The sequence below is a fragment of the Macaca mulatta genome, chromosome 18 (genome assembly GCF_049350105.2).
Source record: "Macaca mulatta isolate MMU2019108-1 chromosome 18, T2T-MMU8v2.0, whole genome shotgun sequence".
Taxonomy (NCBI): domain Eukaryota; kingdom Metazoa; phylum Chordata; class Mammalia; order Primates; family Cercopithecidae; genus Macaca; species Macaca mulatta.
Window position 1 is genome coordinate 6,232,912 of NC_133423.1, and position 25,535 is coordinate 6,258,446.

Sequence of the window (25,535 nt, forward strand, 5' to 3'; positions counted from 1 at the left end):
TTTTAGAGGTGTCATGTTTACTTTTTATTTAGGAGTACAAACTGAGACAAAATCATCCTTCCAGTTAGGTGAGGTTTTGAGGGATCATACTAAAGAGAAGACAGGGAAACGCCAGTAATGGTGAAGGTCTTGAGAAAAGGACAGGACCCGCAGATAGCGAGAGATCAGAGGAGGCCCTGACTTCTCTCCTCATTTCCTTTCCATATATCCCAAATGTGCAATGCATCACCTGAGACAGAAGGCAGAAAGCATCAAACTCTCTGTTTATCCCAATTCAATGACAACCAGAATTTTTTTTTTTTGAGATGGGGTCTTGTTCTGTCGCCCAGGCTGGAGTGCAGTGGGGCAGTCACGGCTCATTGCAGCCTCCAACTCTCAGTCTCAAGCAACCCTCCTACATCAGTGTCCTGAGTAGCTGGGACTACAGGCGTGCACCACCACACCTGGCTCATTTTTTAAAAAACTTCTTGTAGACGGGGTCTCGCTACATTGCCCAGACTTGAGTGCAGTGGTGCAATCATAGCTCACTGCAAGCTCAAACTCTTGGTCTCGAGCGATCCTCCTGCCTCAGCCTTCTGAGTGGCTGGGACTACAGGCATACACCATCATGTCTGGTTCATTTCTTAAACTTTTTGTAGAGACAGAGTCTTGTTTTGTTGCCTAGGCTGGTCTCAGACTCCTGGCCTCAAGTGATCCTCCTGCCTTGGCCTCCTAAAGTGCTGGGATTATAGGTGTGAACTGTGGTACCCAGTCAACAACCAGAACTTTCTGCAGACCTTGTGCTTTTGGACCTTGGGTATTTTCTGCAGGTCAAGCCATCCTGACCACTCCGAGAACTTACCCAGGGTGACTCAGCTGTCACTCTAGGTCACTCATAAGCCCATCGGGTAGCTCTACCCATGGACAGCTGGATACACTTGTGTCTGTTCTCTGAAGTCGTAGATGACCTGACAAGAGGGAAAGGAAAGAGGGAACCTCCACTTCCCTGGGCAAGTCGGAAAAGGGTGAGGTGAGGGCAGGATTCCTTCTCGTTGGAGGCGACACACAGGAGGCCGGGCCTAGTCCTTCAGCTGGGAGACCTCATAGAGGTACGCGGCCAGCATCTTGGTTCCCTCTATGTAGTTATGCCTGGTAAAGAGGAACACATGGTCGTGTCAGCTGGTGTTGTGAGCTGACACCCAGGCGCGAGGCGACTCCTCTCGAGCCCAGACACACTCTGCCTTCTTCCTGGGGAGCATCCCCCAGCCCAGCCTGGGGGCCCCGAGCACCGCCTGCCTTCAGAATCCAGCACCCCGGTTCTCAAGTGCAGCTTCAGTCTGACTGCCCAGCCCAGAGACCAATCCTGGTCCCCCAGTGCCTAGCTAGTGAATATCAAGCTTGGATCGTGGGCTCCTCCCATTATCCACCTGTTTCTAAAGACCAGGCCTCCCCTCTGGTCCTCTCAGCCAGGTCTCTGTCTCCCCCTCCCTCCTTCCTGCAGGGTCTCTGCCTCGGTCTTAGCCCCTGATCGTCTGCCTTGGTTACCACAGGAAGCATTCTTGCCTTCTGCCCTCCTCAGCTATGTTAGGGGCTAGAGGCCTCTCCCGGAACTGCCCAAGACCCCTGCCTGCTGGGCCCCTCCTGCTCCCAAGGCCAGCTCAGAGGCTGCACCTGCCCTGTTGTGGGAAGAATCCCCATCACGTCCGCCCAAGTCAAGGATGTGTCAGAGCAGCAACATGTGCAGTTAGCAATGATACTGCAGTTCCTCAAAAAGGAAACAGGAAAATGAACAGGAAAAAAAAGGAAATGGAGAGAGGGGTAGATGAAGTGCGCAGATCAACACTGCATGAACCTTGTTTTTAGCACCCGCTCCTGCAAGGCCTCGTCCTGCCTCCCATCTGAAGTTCCCGCTTCACACAAATACAGGAAGGCAGGTCACGGGCCATCACCCCCACCTGCTTCTCTTGGCAGCTGCACACGGTGGGAAGGGGAAGGGACAAGAGGGACGCTGTGCAGGAGACGCCAACCTGGGCCGCACCCTGGACTCTCACCTGTTGAGCTTTTCATTCTGGGAGTGGGCTCCGTCATCCGCCGACCCCATAGGCAGTAGCATGATGTTCTTGCCCGTGGCCTCCTGAAAGGTCAAGGTCACGGGAATACTGCCGCCTTCCCTGGTCAAGTCTGCCTCAACACCAAAAACTGGGGGAAATGGAATAAAATAAACGGTGAGCTTTGGGGCCCCAAGGTTGGGGATCTGTCTCAGATCACTATTCAGTCGCACTCAGTCAGACCCCGTGCGAGGCCCTGGGGACAGCAAACCCATGTTCGAGGTCTGCCAGGGGCCCAGGCTCCTCCCACCCACCGACTGTCCTCATGCTGACTTAACTACATGCCCAACGATACAGCAGTGCCCCGACATAGCTACGCGCCCACGCGGTATCAGAGTCCTATCAGACATGCGAAGGGCCCTGCCCAGCATCATCCACAAGGAGTGTCCAACCTGTCTTCATGGCTCTTCTCCCAGCTACGTAATGAGGGTGACTGCAGTCGGTGACCCAGGGCTTCCCACCGTGGCCCATGTACACCTTGAACTCGTTGGGGCTGTGCAGTTCAGCAAACTTCTTAGTTAGGTAGCTTGTGACCTAAACCACAAATAGAAGACAGACATACAATGCTTTATAAGCTTGGCATTCGATCCAATGCTAGTGACCTACGGGTCTGCTATCACAGGTCTACAGCGAGCCTACAATTGGCCTCTGACAGGTCTGCAACGGGTCTATGCTGAGTCTACGATGAGTCTCATTTTCTGTCGCTTAATACTGAGCTATGTAACGAGAGTAAGGAAAGAGGGGACTTCTTTTTTTTTTTTTTGAGACAGAGTCTCGCTCTGTCGCCCAGGCTGGAGTGCAGTGGCACGGTCTGGGCTCACTGCAAGCTCCGCCTCCCGGGTTCACGCCATTCTCCTGCCTCAGCCTCCCGAGTAGCTGGGACTACAGGCGCCCGCCACCTCGCCCGGCTAATTTTTTGTATTTTTAGTAGAGACAGGGTTTTACCATGGTCTCAATCTCCTGACCTCATGATCCGCCTGCCTCGGCCTCCCAAAGTGCTGGGATTACAAGCGTGAGCCACCGCACCCGGCCAGAAACAGGGGAGTTCTTATCAAAAAATAAAACCCAGTTATTTCAAAGTAAAAGACAAAGTTTTAGTATCAAGCAATTCACTCTTTCCAAAGATCTTCCAAATGATGAAACTATTTAAATTACATATAAAAACAGTCTTCCCTGACCTGCTTTATATTCTGGACAGAATGTTCGTGTGCCCCCAGAATTCATATATTTAAGCCCTAAACTCCATTGTGACTACATTTGGGAACTTAACAGAAGTAACTAAGGTGTGAGACAAAGTCACAAATGTGAGAAACTGCGTGTGCGCCGATCCGCTTGCCGGCCTATTTCACAGGCTCCACCCTGCCACTACCTGCAGCTCTCGGGAAAGATGCTTTGAAGACAAAACGGGGGGAGCACGCACCGCCCTGCCTCTTGCCCGAGTCGCTGCATTCCTTAGGAGATAAATGACCCTGTCCTTACCTTTTCCCACACATGAGATAGTGCCTGACCGCATTACTGGTTGTGCCTCTGTCACCTATGACCACACGCACTCTTACACTGAGGCTCAGTGTGGCTTGGCTGGAATGTAACATCTGAGCAGGTGCGATGTGATTCTGCACGCACTGAAGCTCCCCCACCTGCAGATGAGCTGCGGGCTGAGCCGCTGTCTCGGAGCAGCCTGGCCAGACCTCTTGAAGGCTGCTCCTGGGCCCCAGGCCGCAGTCCGCAGTCCTCAGTGAGAGGCCTGAATAAAACTAACTTGAATTATTAAAAGCCTGGCTTTTTTTCTTTAATAGTTTTTTTTTTTCTTTTTCTAAACCTTATTTAGACAAAGGTTAAATGAGGCCAGAAGGGTGGGACGCAGCCTGAGTAAGAAGATACAGAGAGCCTGCCCTCCGCCATGTGAGGACAAGCGAGGAACCCTCGTCAGATGCCACAGCTGCCAGCACCTTGGTCCTGGACTCGCCCACCTCCGACACAGTGAGAAATCCGTTTCTGCCACGTAAGCCACCCGGTCTGTCTGTGGTCTTTATTGTGGCAGCCTGAGCAGACCGAAAGCACTTCATAAAATAAATGACCACAGGCTACACTGCATCCAGACCCAGGATAGAGCCAGGCACTGGTCCGGGGACTCCTCCTAGTGACAAGACCTCAGTGTTGAGCACGAAGGGCGAGCCCCAGCCTCCCGTTCCCAGTGGAAAGACTCCGACTCCATTTCCCCATGAATCCCAGCTGAGCAGGGCAGTCAGAAGCTGGGCTGACCTCCGGCCACCAGAGTCCCCTCCACACAGTACCATGGTAAGGGGCGGCTCCGGGACTCTGACCAGAACACACCTGGCGCAACGTTGGTGTTTGTCCTGGAGCCTTGAGGTAAGGTCAAAGGCCAGATTTTAGTAACAAAGGCCAGATCAGTAACAAAGGTCACTTACATGTGATGCATTATCTTACATTAGCTTCTGAATCACGACTGCCGTTATGATTACTGATTTTGCCAGAGCCAGGAAGTGGGGGCATGCGTGGCCTGGGTGTCTGCCTGGTAAGAACCTTTGTTACCCAAGTCTCTGCCCGGACACAGAAGCTCTTGGCCCCCGCCCTGTGTCCCAGCCCCACATGCCTGCTCGCTGACGACTTCAGGAGTCATGTTCGGCACGAGCCTGATGGAGAACTTGCCAACCACCTTCCTGGGAATCACGGTCTTGGCCCCCGACCCAGAGAAGGCGCCTTCGATGCCATGGAGGGAGAGAGACGGGAACCGCCATCGGTGCATGAGGATGTCTTTCTGCAGAAAAATCAGAGGCTCAGGGACACCTCAGGCACTCGGTGCCAGCCCTGTCTGCTCACTGAGGAGCTGGGAATGTTGTCTGGGAAATCAGCAGTGTGAGACAGGCCTTGGCCCAGGACCCGGACAACCACAGGCAGGAGGTCCAGGTGCAGGCACCCTGCCCCGGTGCACTCTGCAGCTGCAGCGAGTGACTCAGCACAAAGCAGGCCCCTGACAGGCTGCACACCCTCAGGTGAGGCATTTTACTGCCTCTCGCTGCAGTGTGGGTGGCTCAGGTCCACCCGGCAGAACTAGGAGAGCCACGCTGGCCACTGAGCACCTGTAGAACTGGGGGTGTCAAGATCCCACAGACATTGGAGCTCTTGATGAGCCAGAGGCACCAAGAGGAAGAGCGGATGCAGCCCAGGCTGTGTGTAGGCCTCTCCCAGGCCCACAGGACATAGGCGTGCAGCCCATTCCTACTGACAGAGGACAGCCAGGCTGACCGGCAAATCTGGTGCAGGCCCGTGAATACCGATGATGCCATCTCCTCAGACCAGGACAGACTTCATCTCCTGTTTCCCAAGCGTGTCATCAACACCATGACCTTCCTGCCTGCCCCCGCCCCCCGCATCCCTGCAGCAGAAGGTGGGTCAAGAGAGTAGGTGTGCCCCTAAAGGGGATTCCAGAAAGTTCCTTAGTGACTTAGCCACTGAATATGTAGATTTCTGTTTGTGAACCAAACAGCTCAATGTTATCTGGGAGGTACAGACGAGGCCCTAAAACACCATACACAGAAGCAAATACGAGCCTGAGGGACAGGGCAGGAGAAACAGACCCACCTTCTCCCAGGCCCGCTCCTCCCCGCACCCAACCCCTCGGTCCATGACATCACTGTCCAGTCACTGCCAGTGGGAACCTTCTCTTCCTATTCCAGAGGCTCCTCCCTGATGTCAGCCAAGGCTCCCACACCTGCAACAGCCTCACAGGTCTCCCAGCTCCACCGACTCAGCTCCAACACCCCAACCCATGATCCTTCCCAACGCGAGAACGGATGAACTCAAAGCCTGGCAGGGCTCACCGCCTCCTAGGACGACCCGGAGTTCCACGGCCATGCCCAGGCCATCAGGCCAGCATGTCGGTCTTGGTCCCAGGCCTCACCCCGCTGCCCGTCTGTCCCCAAGCAGCCAATACGTCCGTGCTCCGGCTCACCGGGCACGCCAGCCTTGCCCTGCACCTCTGCTGGCCGACAGGACCCTCTGATGAGCCTCAGCCGCTCCTAGCACCATGACGCTCCCCTCGTGCAGGCGCACAGCCTTTGGGACTGCCCAGTGTGGCCCTTAGCACGTCCTTCCAGAGCTCTTGCCCGTCTGTCTCTGGGAGACAAAACTCAAGAGCCCAGCCGGGCCTTATTTCCCTTGTGTCCCAGGGGCTGAGTTGCTTGATTCAACTGATGCTGGCTGAATCAATGGCACAGAACTTACATCTATACCACATAACCCACAGCCTGCAGAACTTACATCCATACCACATAAACCTATAGCCTGAAGAACTTCCATCTATACCACATAAACCTACAGCCTGCAGAACTTATATCTATACCACATAAACCTACAGCCTGCAGAACTTACATCTATACCGCATAAACCTACAGCCTGGAGAACTTCCATCTATACCACATAACCCACAGCCTGCAGAACTTACATCTATACCGCATAACCCACAGCCTGGAGAACTTACATCTATACCACATAAACCTACAGCCTGCAGAACTTCCATCTATACTGCATAACCCACAGCCTGCAGAACTTACATCTATACCACATAAACCTACAGCCTGCAGAACTTCCATCTATACCACATAAATCTACAGCCTGCAGAACTTCCATCTATACCACATAAACCTACAGCCTGCAGAACTTCCATCTATACCACATAAACCTACAGCCTGGAGAACTTCCATCTATACCACATAAACCTATAGCCTGCAGAACTTCCATCTATACCACATAACCCACAGCCTGCAGAACTTACATCTATACCGCATAAACCTATAGCCTGCAGAACTTACATCTATACCGCATAACCCTACAGCCTGCAGAACTTACATCTATACCGCATAACCCACAGCCTGGAGAACTTCCATCTATACCACATAACCCACAGCCTGAAGAACTTCCATCTATACCACATAACCCACAGCCTGGAGAACTTACATCTATACCACATAACCCACAGCCTACAGAACTTACATCTATACCACATAACCCACAGCCTGGAGAACTTACATCTATACCACATAACCCTACAGCCTGCAGAACTTCCATCTATACCACATAACCCACAGCCTGCAGAACTTCCATCTATACCACATAACCCACAGCCTGGAGAACTTACATCTATACCACATAACCCACAGCTTGCAGAACTTCCATCTATACCACATAACCCACAGCCTGGAGAACTTACATCTATACCACATAACCCACAGCCTGGAGAACTTACATCTATACCACATAACCCACAGCCTGGAGAACTTACATCTATACCGCATAACCCTACAGCCTGCAGAACTTCCATCTATACCACATAACCCACAGCCTGCAGAACTTACATCTATACCGCATAACCCTACAGCCTGCAGAACTTACATCTATACCGCATAACCCACAGCCTGGAGAACTTCCATCTATACCACATAACCCACAGCCTCCAGAACTTCCATCTATACCACATAACCCACAGCCTGGAGAACTTCCATCTATACCACATAACCCACAGCCTGCAGAACTTACATCTATACCACATAACCCACAGCCTGGAGAACTTACATCTATACCACATAACCCACAGCCTGCAGAACTTACATCTATACCACATAACCCACAGCCTGGAGAACTTACATCTATACCACATAACCCACAGCCTGGAGAACTTACATCTATACCGCATAACCCTACAGCCTGCAGAACTTCCATCTATACCACATAAACCTACAGCCTGCAGAACTTACATCTATACCACATAACCCACAGCCTGCAGAACTTACATCTATACCACATAACCCACAGCCTGGAGAACTTACATCTATACCACATAACCCACAGCCTGGAGAACTTACATCTATACCGCATAACCCTACAGCCTGCAGAACTTCCATCTATACCACATAACCCACAGCCTGCAGAACTTCCATCCGTACTACATAAACCCACAGCCTGAAGAACTTACTTCCATACTACATAAACCCATAGCCTGAAGAACTTCCATCTATACAGCACAAGCCCACAGCCTACAGAACTTACCTCCATACCGCATAAACCTACAGCCTAGAGAAAAGTCATGAGCCACTTTTCCCCTAACAGTGAGGTAAACATTCGGCAGTTTCCACCTAGCACTCGGCTCTGGTGTGGCTAACATGATCCCTGGGTCCAGTGGTAAGGAGGTTACTCTATAAACACAAACATGGCAGAGCCGCTGCCAGCAGGAGCCAGCCCATGTCCCCTCTGCATGCTTCTCCAGGTCTGATGGAATTAAAAGTGGATTTTGATACTAAAAAATTCCAACGACCAGCAACCTGGTCACAGCCTGCTTTCTGAGTGTCTCCACTGTTTGGTGACTCATGTGCACTGGACACTCCAGCTCCGTCCCTCGGAGACCCCCTGGAGCCAGGGAAGGTGACAGGGCCTGGGGGACACCTGTGTCACAGCGTGGCCCAGGCAGGTGGCAGGGTCGAGGCCTGAATCAGCACCTTGTTGTTGTGCAGGAGGATCTGCGCCCCCACGTCCTTGGCAAACTCCTCTATGTCAAAGTCGATGTCGTCGTACAGCTTGTGCTCCTCTTCCGTGACGGCGGCCACGGCCTCGTTAATGCCGGGGATCAGGATGTTCCCCCTCTTGTCCACCAAAGAGCCTGAGGGAAGCGGGAGAGGGTTACAGCACCCAGGGGAGGCCACGCCAAGGCAAGCTACTCTTTCCTGCACTGACCCCAGGGAGCCGGGCTCAGGAGAGATGCGGCTCAGGCCCCACAGCCACGCGGCTGAGGGAGGGGCCAAGAGTAGCCACAACGGTCCACAGAATGATGCTTGTGGATGCGTCCCAGGCACGTGTCGCCTGTCAGGCACCGTCTGGGGCCTCAGGCTCAGCCAGTGATGGAATCAGCCGAAGAGCCAGTGATGTAATCAGCTGAACAGCCAATGAGGGAGCAGCCTAGGCATTCCCATGTCTCAGGTAAGGAGACTGAGGAACACGTGGGGAAAGGAAATGGTCCTTGGTCATGTACCACGACACAAATCAGCAGACTGGCTTCACACAGCCCCACTCTAACCACCACCGCACTGCCCCACATGCCTTTTGAACACACACTCCACAAGAAACGTGCTGCTCCTGAGCTGAGGGTAAACTGTGGGTATCACAGAGTGGGTGTCACGCAGGCAGCTGGCATTGGCGGGGAGGAATGGAGAGCTTGTGGATGCTGCGGGAAGTGAGGGCTGTGCTTGGCCTCAGAGCAGGAGGACGCCAAGGACAGCATGACGAGACGCCTGCTCTCAAAGAGCTGATCAGGCGGGGGGACCTGGACGGGGCCAGTTATCACATAAGACGGGCCCAAACACACGCTCTACAAGAGACGTCAAATGACCACGTCCAAAGGAAGGACAGCACCACCTGCTGCGAGGGGCTTGGCCAGACAGGACCTGGGGGCGACGGAGTTGGGTGCTGGAGGCAGGGTAAGGTTTCACCAGGTGGTGACAGGCACAGGAGGGCTTCAGGGGCAAAAATAAAACAAGGGGGCCTCTCAGAGGCACAAGTGAGTGGAAGGAGGGAGAGGCACAGTTGGAAACCGAGACAGAAGTTGGTTCATGTGGAATGCTGAAATGTACCCAATGCTGATGACAGACAGCCTGGAGGTCACGCGCGTCCACTTTCCCCTAAGCTGCGGACGGAACGCCCATCCCACACTTACCCATCAGCAAAATGAGATCAGTCATGGCCTCGTGCACCGAGCCCCCGTACACCCCGGAATGGAGGTCTTTGTTGCTGCACTCCACCTGCACGGAAACAAAGGCTACTGTATCTGGCTGCCTAGTGGCAGCTTATTTTTATCATGTGACAGTGAATTCAACAAAGAGCATTTACAAGGCCTGACAATTTTCCAAATCAAAATTTGCTCCCTCAGGGAGCAAAGCAAAGCATTTCCCCAATTAAAAACTTAGGCAGGAACAAAAAAAATACCAGCTTATCTGTGGCATATGCCAACCACAGATGAGATGGTAACACTAGCCACAGGTACAAGCATTCCACAGGGCAATCTGCCTCCCTCTCAAAGCCTTCACTAGAAGTTTAACAAAGACCCTGCACCTCTGCCGAGAGGCGGCCCGACATGAATGAGACCCACCACGGGCCTGGAGCCCGACACCTGGGGTCGGACCTCGCCCTTGCACTGAGCAGCCGCATGCCCAGCGTAGGGCAGCTGCTTGCAAAGTGCCCGGCCTCCTGGCCTGCAAATGGAAGAGGCGCAGTGCCCCTCCCAGCACCGGGGGTGACAAGGGGCCACTTTTAGAACCAGAACAGTGCCTTGCTCAGAGTGAGGGCTCAGGGCAGCAACTGCAGTGATTTCTAGCACTGTTCAGGTTATAAACGACGTCTGCAAACAGGATCTAATTTAATCACCACAGTCATCCTGTGGGGTATTGGGAGATGACCACCAGCCAGTAAGTGGGAGAATCCAGCCAGGCCTGGCCCTTCCCATGCTCAGTGCTGCCTTGGTTTCTCTTTTTTTTTTTTTGGACACGGAGTCTCACTCTGTAGCTCAGGCTGGAGTGCAACGGTGCAATCTCCACTCACTGCAACCTCCGCTTCCTGGGTTCAAGTGATTTTCCTCCCTCAGCCTCCCGAGTAGCTGGGATTACAGGCACCCGCCACCACACCCGGCTAACTTTTTGTATTTTTAGTAGAGACGGGGTTTCACCATGTTGGCCAGGCTGGTTTCGAACTCCTGACCTCAAGTGATCCGCCTGGCTCGGCCTCCCAAAGTGCTGGGATTACAGGCGTGAGCCACTGCACCTGGCCTCAGTTTCTCCTTAAGTCACAGGATAAGGAGCCTAAGTGCTAACATATCAATATTTCAACCTTCACAAGGAAGTGTTTCTAAAATGCTTTGTATGTGTTTGCATCTCCTGAAATGAACTAGCATTTAATCTCCTCTCAGCCGCTCCAAGGCGACATTACAAATCACACTGTCCTAGTTTGACGCTGCTGTGTGTTAACTTCTGATCACTGGAAATGTTGCTGTCCACCCTGCTGTATGACGGTGGTTTATGGAAGCTGGGAATTGGGGCACTACGTAAGCCCTGTGCTTCTCCTTCCTGCGCACCTGACTTCTGGGTCCTTGCCTACTTTGGGCTTGGAAGAACCAGGAGACTCAGGGGTTAGAAAAAAGTGAAGCCGTACAGCTTGGCACTGTACCTCGATGAAAAAGTAGCAAATGCCCCTGAGGCCATAGGTGATGCAGGGTTTCTTCTTTCCCAACCAGTAATTGTCAGAAATGCAGACATAGTCCACATCCTTAAAGAATGTGTCTTTCTGGGCGAAAATCAGCTCGTCTAGGCCCTCGGAGCCTGACTCCTCCATGCCTTCAAGGCAGAATCGGACGTTGACAGGAATCTCCTGTGAGAAGGGAACAGCACGAATGGATATTCAGCTTTGCGAACCTTCTTTCTAGACACCACACTCAGGATTACATATTTCACATCTCCCGCATTCTCCAGACCGACCACATGGGCCTCTGTGCGCACCTGTCGTCATCCCCTCCCCAGGCACTGCCAGGCCACTGTGGCTCCGGGCCACTTGGACCTGTCCAGTCTCGCAAGTTGGGGCTCAGCCACTCCACAGGACCGAGGGGAGCTTCTAGGAAAGCCCGTGCTGCTCCCTCTGCAATAAGGGCCACGACATGAAGAACTGCACACGAGTCCTGATTATACCAGCGGCGCCACCGACACGAGGAGGGGTGGGTCCTCCTGTGCGACCTTCGCTGCTCCCAGGCACAGAAGCGCTGCTCTCCCTGAGGAGGCCGATGGGAACGTGCACACCTTGCGTGTATCTGGATCATTGTGGCTTCACAGGTGCTCTCCCGACTCTGACCCCAAAACCCAAAGGTGAAAAATGAGGTTGTGCACGAAGCTGGTGATTTGCCAAAGGCCAGGCGGGCTAAAGAATGGCAGGTCCTAAATGAGGACTCAAAGCTACTGAGTCCTAGTTCAAGACCGCCCAGGCTGCCCCCAGACAGCCCTGTTCATGGATGCGCTTCCTCCCCTGCCTCCTCCTCCTCTTCTGCCCTCCACGTGAAATCTTCCACAGGACCTCTGCCCGTGCACAGCCACCTGTCACCCTTGGTTGCCCCAGTGCCCGAGGTGCCTGCACTGCAGCTGAGGCTGAGGGCTCCACGGGGCCAGAGGCTGGAGAGGATTCCTAGTTCCCGCCCAGCATGCGGGCTTGGCCGCGCCAGGCCAGGTGGTTCTGGGTGTCACTTCCCCACCATGGAAAGTAATCCCCTGGACCAGCAGGGCTGAGACCCTTTTCAGATCTAACATTCCATGCTTTGACAAAAATGCTTATCTTATTCTTATTTCCTCACGATACAAGAGAAAAGCAAGATGCAAAGATGTCTATACAGCCTGATCACAACTGGGCAAAAAGCAACAGAAAATCTTGGTAAATTTCAAAATATTAATTGTCTTTGGATTCTAGGCAAGTATTTTTCTTTCTACTTGTCTGTTTTTTAGCAAACTTTGAACAATGAGCCGGTATTTCACAGCTAGGAGAATGCTTTTTTTCTTTTCTGAGACAGAGTCTCGCTCTGTCACCCAGGCTGGAGGGCAGTGGCACGATCTTGGCTCACTGCAACCTCTGCCTCCCTGGTTCAAGCGATTTTCTTGCCTCAGCCTCCAGGGAGCTGGGATTACAGGTGCCCACCACCATGCCCGACTAATTTTGTATTTTGAGTAGAGACAGGATGTCACCATGTTGGCCAGGCTGGTCTTGAACTCCTGACCTCAAGTGATCCACCCAGCTCGGCCTCCCAAAGTAATTCCTCCCAAAAGAATTACAGGTGTGAGCCACCGCACCCAGCCAGAGAATACATTTTAAAAATCAGAATTCAGTTTTAGGAGGACGTAAACCACACAGAGAGAGTGAGCGGCCTGTGTGATATCACAAAGCCTGCACCACATTCCGGCAAGGGACCACACGCACAGACTGACGTCAGGGACTGAAAAGTCACATTTCATGCGGTGGCAAAAACCATGCTGAGTTGCCAATATTGTGACCTTAAAGCAGCTGTAAAACAATTAAACTTTGAATGTTTCCGAAAGCTGGAAACATCATTTGTGCTGATAAGGGCTGGGGGAGCTTGTCTTCTCTTTTCCTGTGAGCTTTACAAGCCGTTGTGTGAACAGAGAACCTGTCTTTGTATGGCTCAGACGGAACCCAGGACTCAGGCAGAAGTCAGCGTGGGGGGCATACCTGGTCTGTTTTCTGATACGCTTCCAGGGCGTTTATCCAGCCGGCCACCGGGCCCTTATCATCAGTTGAACCTCTCCCGTACAGCTTGCCTAGAACAGCAATCCACAAAATCATGAAGTGATGATTACAATGACCCCAGAAGCAGCGTGTCTCAGGTGCACATCTGATAACCCCTTAGCCAAGCAAGGCCTCCCCTTCCGAGATCAGGAGCCCCCAGTCTCCACCCAACACTGTTGTTAAATTTGTCAGATAATTCGCCATCATCAAAGAGATAAGCCATGTGGATGCTCCCAAGTCCCCCCTTCCCTCTCCCACCATGTTCACGGCTGTGAGCTGGGGGCACGGCTTCCCGCTGGGTCAGGGTGGAGACCTCCAATCTGACTCCAGGAAGTCGCAGCCAGCTGCTTAGTTCATTAAAACCTAGTTACCAGAAGCAGCGGGGAGCAATGGGGACAGGAGGCCCAGTCACTTAGTGGGGAGCAATGGGGACAGGAGGCCCAGTCACTTAGCGGGGAGCAATGGGGACAGGAAGCCCAGTCACTGAGGAACCTCAAGGCACCGTTGTCAAAGAAGAACCATAATCTCACCCCCACCCAATTGTGACACCTAATTTGATTAAAAAACAGGGAACTAACATGTTTATCAGTTAATGTCTGCTTCTTTCTTCCTGTAGTTATCACTCTGAAAACTACAGACAAGACGCTGCTTCTAATCAGCATCATCAGTCACAGTGGCCCCTCACCACACCTGCTTCTGGGGAAGCTGACAACGTGAGCGAGAACTTGAAGACGAGGCCCCACCCCTCCTCCATCCTCTGCCATGCCATCCCAGCCTCATGGAACCAGACAGAGGAGGGAGCCGTCCTCAAGGCGCGGCCTTCTCATGGGCCTGGGTCTGCCCAACTGGTCTCCTGACCTCCCAGGGCTCAGCCTGCTTCCCAGGTCCCGCTGTCTCAGCATGACCCAGCCCACGGCAGTATGAGGCTGAAAGTCATCACCACCTGGGGAATTTCCTTTGACCAATGAAACCCAACTTTTCACAAAAACTGAAAGTCAAATATAAGCTTTTCTAAAAAATATCCTCTTCCCTACGACAAACACTGAACAACTGCAGTGGCTGGCACGGTGCTGGCTCAGAGCTGCAGACAAATGTGACCTGCCCACCCTCCAAGGCTCCCCGACAAGGAGAGGGCGGCCGGGCGGCTGACAGTGAAGCTTTACCACAGTACAGGTGCTCTTCTAGGTTCCTTGACAGTCGGGAGCCTACTGAGGCTGGGACAGGGAGGGCTAAGAGGATGGTCAAAGCCAGGCCTCACAGTGGACGAGGCAGTGGTGGCGGGGCTGACGCCCGCGCAGGTGCCCAGGTGGTTTTGAGCAGCACACGCTCCTGGGGGCTGCAAGTGGTCCCGTGTGGCTGGGCACAGGTGGGAGAAGGGGCCAGCAGAAGGCAGGCGAGGGGAGGGACCCTCTGTGCCATCCTGAGTCCCCCAGGAGGAGTCAAGAAGAGAAGTGGCATGTTGATGTCACTCTGGGAGCAGCCCAGAAAGGGAGTGGCACCGTGAAGGCCCAGAAGTGGAGAGCGGGACCCAGCCAAGGAGCGGGGGAGGGACACAGGGAGCTTTCAATGTGGGAAGGGCAGTGGTCCCGAAGGACAGCCTGGTAGGGATGGGGACCCAGTTCCCGGTGCAGGTGGCAGAGAGAAGGTGCCATTCATGGAGACTGTAAGACAGCAGACAAGGAGCAAAGGACTTCTGTTCAGAGACAGCGAGTTCCAGGAGTGACGGCACAGTCAAGAAGCCATGCAGGTCTGGCACTTGAGGGCATGGCCAAGCAGACGTGTGGGTCTGATGCTCGAGGGGCAGCCAAGTGCACAGAGAGGGTTAATCCTACAATCCACCGCAAGTTAGTAATTCCACCATGACAAGGACAATGACATAGAATGTTGCTTTAAGTAAAGTCATTTTCAATTTTGCACAGTAATGAACACAACTGACACTGGGCCAGGAAAGGTTTGAACACAGATGCAATGAAGGGCTTAGAAGAGAAGAGCCTGGAATTTAGCCCAGAGGGGCCTAGCACCAGGGCGGCAGGATTCCTCGTCTGGTCAAAGACTCCCATGCAGGCACATGTGGAAATTCAGAAATGAAAGCAGAAGGCCTTTACGCCAGAAGGAGCAGGGAGAAAAGAGGCCGGTCTGCGGGGTCCCTCACAGCATGGGCTCAAAAGGCCTGCAGGTGCCCGGCACACGGAAGCACTCGGTGAATAACAGGGACATCGCCACCCCTACCGAGGCAGCCGGAGTGAAGGAGGCCACTAACACATACTGCAGAAGCAGCTGTCGGTAAGGGCAGGGGAGGGGGACGAGGGGACAGGCTTTTCAGGACGGCTCTGCCTTGATTCCAAATGTGCATTCTGAGAAAAAGTGTCAGCAGTCGAGGAAGCCCGGCAGACCCCAGCCATGGGGTGCTCGTTTGCACACGACAAGGTAGGCTTTCTGAAAGTTCAGCGACAGAGGCACATGTGAGAAACCTCCATTTCTAGCTTATGTTAAAAACAGTCTGTGACTGGCATGGTGGCTCACGCCTGTAAATCCTAGTGCTCTGGGAGGCTGAGGTGGGGGGATCACTTGAGGTCAGGAGTTTGAGACCAGCCTGGCCCGCATGGTGAAACCCCGTCTCTACTAAAAATAAAAAAATTAGCCGGGTGTGGTGGTGGGCACCCGTAATCCCAGTGACTGGGGAGGCTGAGGCAGGAGAATCGCTTGAACCCCGGGGAGGCGGAGCTTGCAGTGAATTGAGATCTCGCCATTGCACTCCAGCCTGAGCTACAGAGTGAGACTCTGTCTCAAAAAAAAGATTTAAAAAAAGTAATAAAATAAATAAAATAAAATACAAACAGTCTGTACTGGAAACAGAAAAACGGACTAGCAGTGACTTTCCAAAAGTCAGTGCTTTTCCTCTGGGCACGCGTGGGCTCACCGTCTCGCTCCACCAGGGTGAAGGGCTCGCTGTCCCAGCCGTCCTCCAGGGCTGCAGGCTGCACGTCCAGGTGCCCGTAAATGCACACCGTCTTCTTCTGTGGGTCGGAGCCCAGTTTGCCGAGCAGAATAGGAGGGAGCGGGATCTCCGAGCCATCAGGGAGCTGATCATGGAGAGGAAAGGAACCAAGGACAGCCTTTGTTTAAGAAACGCAGTACTTAAGGTGGAGATTATTAAAAGACTTTGAGCTTCCTTATCTGTCCTTATCAACCAACCTCTATTGTAGAGTTTAAGAGCACGCTGTTCAATGCAGTCACTAATTCAGATTTACTTCCTGCCTTTCTTATACTGCAGAGCACAGGCACAGAATCATGTTTGCCAACGGCAGGCAGTTCGGTAAATTTTTTTTTTTTTTTTTTTTTTTTTTTTGAGACAGAATCTTGCTCTGTCACCCAGGTTGGAGTGCAGTGGCGTGATCCCAGCTCACCGCAACCTCTGCCTCTCAGGCTCAAGCGATTCTTAGGGTCTCAGCTGCCCAAGTAGCTGGGATTACTGGTGCCGGCCACCAGGCCTGGATAATTTTTTGTATTTTAGTAGAGACAGGGTTTCACTATGTTGCCCCCATGGTGGTCTCGAATTCCTGAGCTCAGCCAAACCACCCACCTCGGCTGCCCAAAGTGCTAGAATTACAAGCATGAGCCACTGCACCCGGCTGGATTTGGTAAATTCTTAAAGGCTGATGTTTCTTTGACTTTTTTATAACAAAACACGCAGGCTGAGTTCGGGATGCAACTTAGTTTATTATTTTCTGAAATGATGGTTAAAATCAACTATAATCTAAAATCAGAAGAGATATTTTTGAAATTCTGTGCATAGATTACAATTATGCATGGAAAAGGCCATAAACCAACATATAAAGAAAAAAAAGAACAAAAAACTATATCTAAATTCACGTTTAACCATTCTAAAACGTTAGTGGTAGCTGGTACGCCTTCTGAGCTTTGTCCCAAAGGCACTACCAGTGTTCCACAATCCCATAGGAATGGAGGACGGGACAGTCATCACAGCCTGCCCCTGCATCTAAATGGAGGCAAAGCAATCTTAGGTCTTTTCCAATTTTCACATCAGGTCAATGTGACCTTTAGACCTACTCAGACTGAGCAAAACTCCTGTGGCCGCGCAGCTCCTCTACCAGTGCCTGTATTCCAGCAGGGAAACACCCCACGCTTATCACAGAGGGCCACAAGCAAGTGGCAGGGGATGGTTTTAGCTGTAGGAGGAAGAGACTGTTCATACTAAAACATGACATCCATATGTATCAGTCTAGTTACTAGAAAATACTGTTCATGAAAATAGGTATTAACAGACATAACACACAAACTAAAGTGATACTGAAGTTAAACTAACAGTTTGCAATTAAGAGGTAAAATGAGCCGTCACGGAAATGACAACTGGATCAGGACAGTGCTGGTGATGGGCTGAGAAAAGTGTCCCCTCCAAACTGCAGGGCACCCCCTCTAAGTGTGCAAGCTCTTTAGGGAACTGGGCAGGTGGCTGGGATTCTTGTGGGATCCAGGATTTGTGTTCCCAGTAATTTAAGTAACTCCTGTAACCTGATGGCTGCCAGTGTGCAGCATGTAGCCTAAAGCCCGTCATTTGTCCCAGCGGCACTGTGGCTGCGTGTGTGGCGTGTGGCCTGACGCCCCTCATTTGTCCCAGCAGCACTGTGGCTGCGAAATTTGTCCCAGCGGCACTGTGGCTGCGTGTGCAGTGTATGGTCTGATGCCCATCATTTGTCCCAGTGGCACTGTGGCTGTGTCTGTGCTTCAGTTCTCACCAGGACAGCCTGTAGCCACCAGGGACAAAGAATTGTTGCTGAAATCTCCCTGCTCTGATCCCAGGGGACCCATGGCCTTGGCAGTCCCAGCTGGCCCTCAGCTTGCCTGAGCAGAAAAATGATTTTCAAAAGACCACAGATTTTCTCTAAATAAATTCCTGCTCAGTAGGGCTCCTCTGAAATACTTCAGCATTTTCTGAGAAACTGCTTGGGCCCATAGGTAACATTGTTCTGAAATGCCAAACATCACCTTTCCTTCATCAGCCTGAAAATACTCCGACTTCTGCACTGACACAGGAGAACACCCACCTCCACCTTCACCCCTGCATCAAGTCATCATCACTCTGAAAAACAGAACATCACTGCCACCGGACATGCGGGAAGAGAAGATGTGTGGTCACCCCACAGCCACAAGCAGCTCTGCAGAAGATTTCCACCAGTGATGAAATCTTTCAATTCCTTGATAAAACTCAGTGTTATGTAATTCAAAATAGTATAACAGTAATTTAGCTTTTTATGAAAGGCCCTTTCTTAAGAATTGTACAGCAATGTCAGTGATCAATGAAGTAAATATAACTATTGTAATGAAACAACTCCTAAAAATGATTTACCTCACCTAGATTTTTCAGTATATTAGGAAAAAAGAAAGGAAAGGGAGCAAGGTGAGTCTGACCCTCAAGAGAAACAACATGAAGAAACTTGGTTTATTCTCCCAAAGACGGGGGGAAATTGGTGGGAAGCTATAATATACCTTCAGTCAATTCTTAAATTTGTTTTCAGAAGAAAACCTCATATGAACAGCCCTGCCTGGGGAATCGGGAGGCCTGGGCATGCACCTGCTCTGCATGAGCCTCCTGTGGGCTCCCATGGACACAGCTGCCTGGCCTCCACTCTCTCCCTCTGATGAAACAAACACGCTGAACTGAACGGCCACACCCAAGCTTCTAGGGCTGAGATTTCAGCTTGACACCCAATCATCAGGCCAAAGAACCCAGATAAGCCTAAGCTTGTAATTAGATCAAAGAATATAAAAGAATATTACCAACTTTGAAAATACATGGCATGAAACATGCAATTAACATAAGGCTGAAATCATTTGAAATAAACTAGTGAAATAATATACAGTAAGAGGCCAGGCATGGTGGCGTGACAATTTGGGATGCCAAGGCAGGTAAATCACTTGAGACTAGAAGTTTGAGACCAGCCTGGAAACCCCCGTCCCAATAAAAAAAAATATATATATATACACACACATATATATACACACACACACACACACACACACATACATACACACACCTAGTAAGTCCTCACTCAACTTCATGGATAGGATTTTAGAAACTGTGACTTTAAGTGAACAAAACTACCTTATTCAAGCACCCGTTGTTGTATGCTGTCTTGCTTAAAGCTGCAGTTTCTAAGAACCTGTGGATGACGTGAGTACTTACCGCACCACAAAGTGAGACTGTTCATTTAGGAAGAAAACAAACCATTCTCACCTGTCCGAATCCTGCAATGAAAAGCAACCGACCCCCACACAAAATATCTCTTATGAAAAAGTGGCTCACGCCTGGCATCCCAGCATTTTGGGAGGCCGAGGCAGGCGGATCACCTGAGGTCAGGAGTTTGAGACCAGCCTGGCCAAAGTGGCAAAACCCTGTCTCTATAAAAAAAAATATAAAAATTAGCTGGGTGTGGTGGCGCACGCCTGTAATCCCAGCTACTCAGGAGGCTGAAGCGGGAGAATCGCTTGAACCTGGGAGGCGGAGGTTGCAGTGAGCCGAGATCACACCACTGCACTCCAGCCTGGGTGACAAAGGGAGACTCTGTCTCAAAAAAAAAAAGACTCAGGGACGCAGCACTGTGTGTGTGGGGGAGCTGGGAGTTGGGAGGAGTCTTTATAATTTTTTTTTTTTTTTTTTGAGACGGAGTCTTGCTCTGTAGCCCAGGCTGGAGTGCAGTGGCCAGATCTCAGCTCACTGCAAGCTCCGCCTCCCGGGTTTAGGCCATTCTCCTGCCTCAGCCTCCGGAGTAGCTGGGACTACAGGCGCCCGCCACCTCGCCCGGCTAGTTTTTTGTATTTTTTAGTAGAGACGGGGTTTCACCGTGTTAGCCAGGATGGTCTCGATCTCCTGACCTCGTGATCCGCCCGTCTCGGCCTCCCAAAGTGCTGGGATTACAGGCTTGAGCCACCGCGCCCGGCCTGAGTCTTTATATATAATTTTTAAACGGACAGGAATAAAGTGTAACTTCCTAGTTTGAAAGCTACGGATCGCTGGGACGGGAATCTCAGCCATTCTCTAAGAAGGACTGTTACATTAACTTAGTCTTGAGTAACTGTCAGCAGTTCTCCTTCCTGGAGAAAAGTGCTGAGTGCCACAAAACCTTTGCCCCAGTACAACTGAAGCAGTCACGTACAGGACTTACCATCCAAATCGGGCCCTTCCTTTTTTGTTTTAAAGATGCCTGGAGTATTTGAAGCTAAAGACCTTTTAAGAACTAGTGGAGTCTTGTCAACCCCTCAGGCAGAATCTGTTTGTGGTCTTGCAATGCAAAGAATGCTGCCTCCTACCTTTTGTTTTCCGATATCCACCAGTTCCACAGAGCCGCCCAACTGCTTAACATCTGCGGCAGCAACCTCCATCATCCTCCTGATTTCGCCTCTCTTCTCGGGCCACGCGGACACACTCTGGATAGCTACCCATTTTGCGAGTTTCTGTTCGTGGACAACAAGCAACAAAGGATTCTGAAAAGGTGTCCTTGAGGGAGAAAAGGTTTCCATAATGTTGCCATGTTCTAGGCACACGTGGTTGCCTGACCCTCTGTGGCTGCTGCATTTGAATAGGCTGACTGGAAATAGGGCAGACCCATCACACGTGCTTTGGGTTTAAGATTTTAAAAACTGTTTGTTCTAACCCTGTACCAAGAACTAGAGTACAAAAGAAAAATGTCAGATGGCTTATTTTTAACGATTAAGGAGGAAGTAAATGTAAAATGTACCAGGTTCCACAAATAAGTTTCTATCTGAATCTAACTAAATTACAACTGAAAGATACAGAAAATACCCAATGTTGCCACAGTCCAAATTAGCTTATTTATCATCTTGACAATGGCCAAATTTTCTGAAGTATAATTTTCAGAATGAGAATTCTAAAGATTTCATCTGTAATGTGTCTACGAAGAATACGTTTACAGCATAATGCTCTAAGTTAACATCAAGAAACAGATTTATATATAACATTATTGAATTACTTAGAATATACTTAATGCAATCTATTTAATCTGTAATTATCACAAGAAATTGTTGATGGAGATGAAACAAAAATTTCAATTAGATTTGCTATTCTTAGAAACATATATTAACACTTTATCAAAAACCAAAAGTGTAACCTATACTGTAGGAAGAAGCTAATGGAACAGATCTCTAGGCAGATCTTCTAACCCTGGATTTAAATGGCATAATTCATATTAGCTCTTGACAGTTTCTCTGGGCCCCATGGGATTAAATCAGATTTTAATGAATAGGGATTTTAGTGAATATCAGATTTTAATGAATATTCCCTTACCTTAATGTAGCGATCCTGATTTTCATCAATGTACTTAAACAGGGTCGTGAGGGCCGCCATCTTTCAACCAAAGCCCAGACCGCAGATCTTGAAGGTTCTTGAAAGGAAGAGCAACTGGTCAGTCCTGTCTCTAGTAGGCACTGACCGGCAACCTACCCAGGAAGCACTTGTTCAGAATTGTAAAGTGTTGCCCCACCCTCCCAGCCAGCACCGCAACACCCTCAGCCAGAAACGCTCCAGGAAGTGACTGCGGCTTCAGAGACAAAAGCTCTGGGAACCAGTGAGAGGCTGGGGCTAATCTTCCCTCCTTTACTTGGAAGGAAAGTTACACAAAATTCCATGTCAGATGACGGGTAACAGAGGGAGGGCCTGAGTTGAAGAAAATACGGTGAAAACTAAAAGTAGGCACTTTTCGTTTTACCGGTACTTTAATAAAAATTTTTACACTCTTAAAGCCCAAAAGTAAGTTCCACTTTCTGTTATCCCAGAGGATATAGTCACTTCAGGGATCTCAGCAAGAATGTCACATCCTGTGTCCACCACCACAAACCCACAACACAGACGACAGAGCCCAAGGAAAACCAAATTCAGTTTAAGAAAGTTGATGATCTTAGTCCAGAAACAGCCAAAGGGTAACAGCTAAACCTCCACAAGCACCTGACCAACAGGCCACACAGGCTCCAGGACACATGCTCTCACCCCCCTTCCACGTGTGACGCCCAGCAACTTCCGCCCCACTTACAGATACACGTGAAAACACGTCATCGGACTCTTTTTAGAAGTTGGAATGAATGGAAAAACGATTCTGGTATTGGGACTTTTATAATTGGCTTTCTGCAGCAGAAAGCACCCGGCTGTACTGAGCAAATTCAAGACTGCGGGGCCATGAAGTGCCTTGGAATCACAGCTGTGGAGTGACAGGACCCTACTACAGCCCCGTGTCTACGTGCCAGACAAATGCCTGTGTATTGACGTGCTTCAGGTAAAGAGCATTGTTCTCTTGGTATAGGATTTCAAAGTGATTTCTCGGCAGAGAGGTCACTTTATCCACCGTGACACCAAGCGTGGCAACTGTTCACAAGTGGCTGTTGCTGTGCAGGGTGAAATCGTAGGGCACTGCAAGTTGCAAATGTGATTTCTAGATGGGTGGGAGATCCACCCGCTGCCTTCTCAAGTGCTCTCTTCCTCCTCTTCAAACACCAGCCACAGAGCACGGAAGAGCTACATACCTCCCAGCCAGCTGGGATCTCTGCGCTGAGGCACTCATTTGGAGGAGCCTCAAGTAAGACGGAGCCCATGAGCACGCTGGAGAGGCGTTTATCAGTGTTAATACACCAAATTGTCGTCCACCTGTTGCCAAAAATGTACACAGGGAAGCTACCTGTTCACATTAAAAGAAATCCTATTTAGCAGGGCAATATGCTACATGTGGTGATTTTCATGAGTTCTTGGTTATTAAATGCCACAAATCCCAAGCTCAGTGTGGTACATTCTCATTAATATTATGCTTTTGTAGTCAAATTAACCAATGGCATTATAGCTAAAGTCACTGAAAAATATACTCATGTGCCACATAACATTTCCATCAACAACGGTGGTGGTCCCAAAAGGTTATAATGGAGATTAAAAATTCATTTTCTGTCTAGATATGTTTAGATACACAAATACCTACCACTGTGTTACAACTGCTTACAGCATCCAGTAAAGGAACAGCTATGGGTTTGCAGCCTAGGAACAATAGGCTACACCACATAGCCTAGGTATGTAGAAGGCTGTACCGTCCAAGTTTGTGTGAGTGCAGCTCAGGATGTGCACACAACGAATCGCCTAACGATGCACTTTCTCGGAATGTATCCCCATCCTTAAGCAACACATGACTGTAATTATCTAAGTTACAACTTTCACTAAAAGCGAGGAAACAAAGATCAAATTGTTTCACCATCAGAGATGGGCTAAAAAACAACTCCTGCTAATCACTCATCCAGTCAAACCAGGTTAGGCCAGTTTCCAATGTTTCCTCCCACTCACACTTCTGGGTTACCCGTTTCGCCTCCCGCCATTACAAAGCCATTAAATGGAACCATTTTTATATGCTCTGGAGAACATCACTAATTAAGGTAAAAGCAGTATGCTGGATCGAGCAAAAGCAAGCATTATCCTTTTAAATGACACCTCACTCCCCTCTAAAAATCTAAAGTTCATAAGGAGTAACTTTATTTATTGAGACAGGGTGTCATTCTGTTACCCAGGCTGGAGTGCATTGGTGCAATCTTGGCTCACTGCAATCTCTGTCTCCCAGGCTCAAATGATCCTCCTGCCTCAGCTTCCCAAGTAGCTGGGACTACAGGCGCGCACCATCACACACAGCTAATTTTTGTATTTTTTGTAGAGACGGGGTTTCCTCATGTTACTCAGGCTGGTCTCGAACTCCTGGGCTCAAGCGATCTGTCCGCCTCGGTCTCGCAAAGTGCCAAGGTTACAGACATGAGCCACCGTGCCTGGCAAGGGAGTAACATGATTTGAATGTTGAGACTGGTGGAGGGAAGGAGAAATTGCTGTGGCACCTGGAACCATCAGCAATACACACAAATGAGTCTTCTAGTTCTGAGAATCTCAGTCCCTGTTCCTTGATAATTGAAGGCATATATAACACAAATAACTGAATCATACCTTCATGTCTGTATAAGAATCAATAAAAAAATCTCCAGTCTGCCCAAGCTAGAACTTGATCCCTAAACACAATGTGAATTCTCTTTCTCCACTCCTGCCTGCAAACATTAGGGACAAGGAAGGCATCGGTAGCAGGCCCCGGGTTCTCCGCCTCTTTATGCAGTCCACACTTGGATGATCTATGGAATCTGACCTTGGCAGGCGGTGGGGAGGGGTAGTTTTGTGGCCCTGTCTGTGAGGACGAAGGTCTCAAGGACATTGGTCCAGGCGGACCAAATATTGTCTCTATTTCACAGATGAGGAAACTGAAGCCAACTGAATGAGACATCTGCCCCAGATCACCAAGCTGGCATGGAATTTTGTCTCCCCTCAGATGCTTCCTCCTATAGCCTTAAAAGCAGCCTAAATGCTGGTGGGAGCTAGGGACCCTGTCCAGGGCCCTTTGAACCTGGGGTGCGTCTGTCCCGCCACACCCCCACCCCAGGTCTCCGGGAAAGGGATCCCTTGGAGAAAGGCTGGAGTTCTCAGCAGGCCCCTGGGGAGGGGAGTGGACTGACCAGCGCTCGGCTCCCCGCAACCCCGTCTGCAACCAGGGTCGTTCCACTCGACTCCACCAGGGAGGGCCACGCAGGCTCAGGCCAAGTGCGCCGCCCAGCTTGTCCCTGCGGACCGGGGACGCGCTCGGCGCTGCTGGGACATGAGTGGCCCGGGTGAGCGGGGCTCCGGGCCTCCGGAGGTGCGAGAGGCCCCGGGGCCATGGCTGTCACGGGCCTCCGCCCCCGACCGCGCGCTAGGGAACAGCCCGGACACCATTGTTTCCGCGTGGCTGCGGCTGGGCGCCCCACGCTTCCCCACGAATGAGGCTTGACTCTCGCCGCTGCCCGGGGTCCTCCCCGCCCACCCCGTTCCCCGCTCAGGGCGCCCACCCGGGAAGGAACGTCCATCAGGAAGATCAACCCGGGAAGGGAGGCCCACTAGGCAAGGCCCTCTTACCAGCAGAAAGCGCGGCGCCGGTTCCGCACCACGTGCCCCGGCCACGACCCCCGGCGCGGGCCCGCCCCGCTGTCTCCCAGGCCACCAACCCCGCCTTGTCCGGAGGGCAGACATCGCCACGCCCC

At 50.9% G+C, this 25,535-nt stretch overlaps 1 protein-coding gene and 1 long non-coding RNA gene across 4 annotated transcripts; both read right to left on the reverse strand.

The window, feature by feature from the left end:
* CNDP2 (carnosine dipeptidase 2) lies at positions 1–25,535 on the reverse strand. Of its 3 annotated transcripts, none has more exons than XM_015122170.3 (12): positions 25,411–25,535; positions 21,748–21,844; positions 20,754–20,897; positions 16,345–16,507; positions 13,368–13,456; positions 11,313–11,513; positions 9,811–9,895; positions 8,600–8,760; positions 4,702–4,866; positions 2,480–2,621; positions 2,031–2,178; positions 1–1,128 (listed from the first exon to the last, which is right to left on the reverse strand). In XM_015122170.3, exons 2-12 carry the CDS (start codon positions 21,805–21,807, stop codon positions 1,059–1,061), a joined length of 1,428 nt encoding a protein of 475 aa, XP_014977656.1. In that variant the 5' UTR covers positions 21,808–21,844; positions 25,411–25,535; the 3' UTR covers positions 1–1,058.
* Positions 7,108–8,593, reverse strand: LOC144336391 (uncharacterized). The gene is made up of 2 exons (XR_013408136.1): positions 7,443–8,593; positions 7,108–7,406 (listed from the first exon to the last, which is right to left on the reverse strand). It is a non-coding gene; the product is annotated as an uncharacterized LOC144336391 (long non-coding RNA).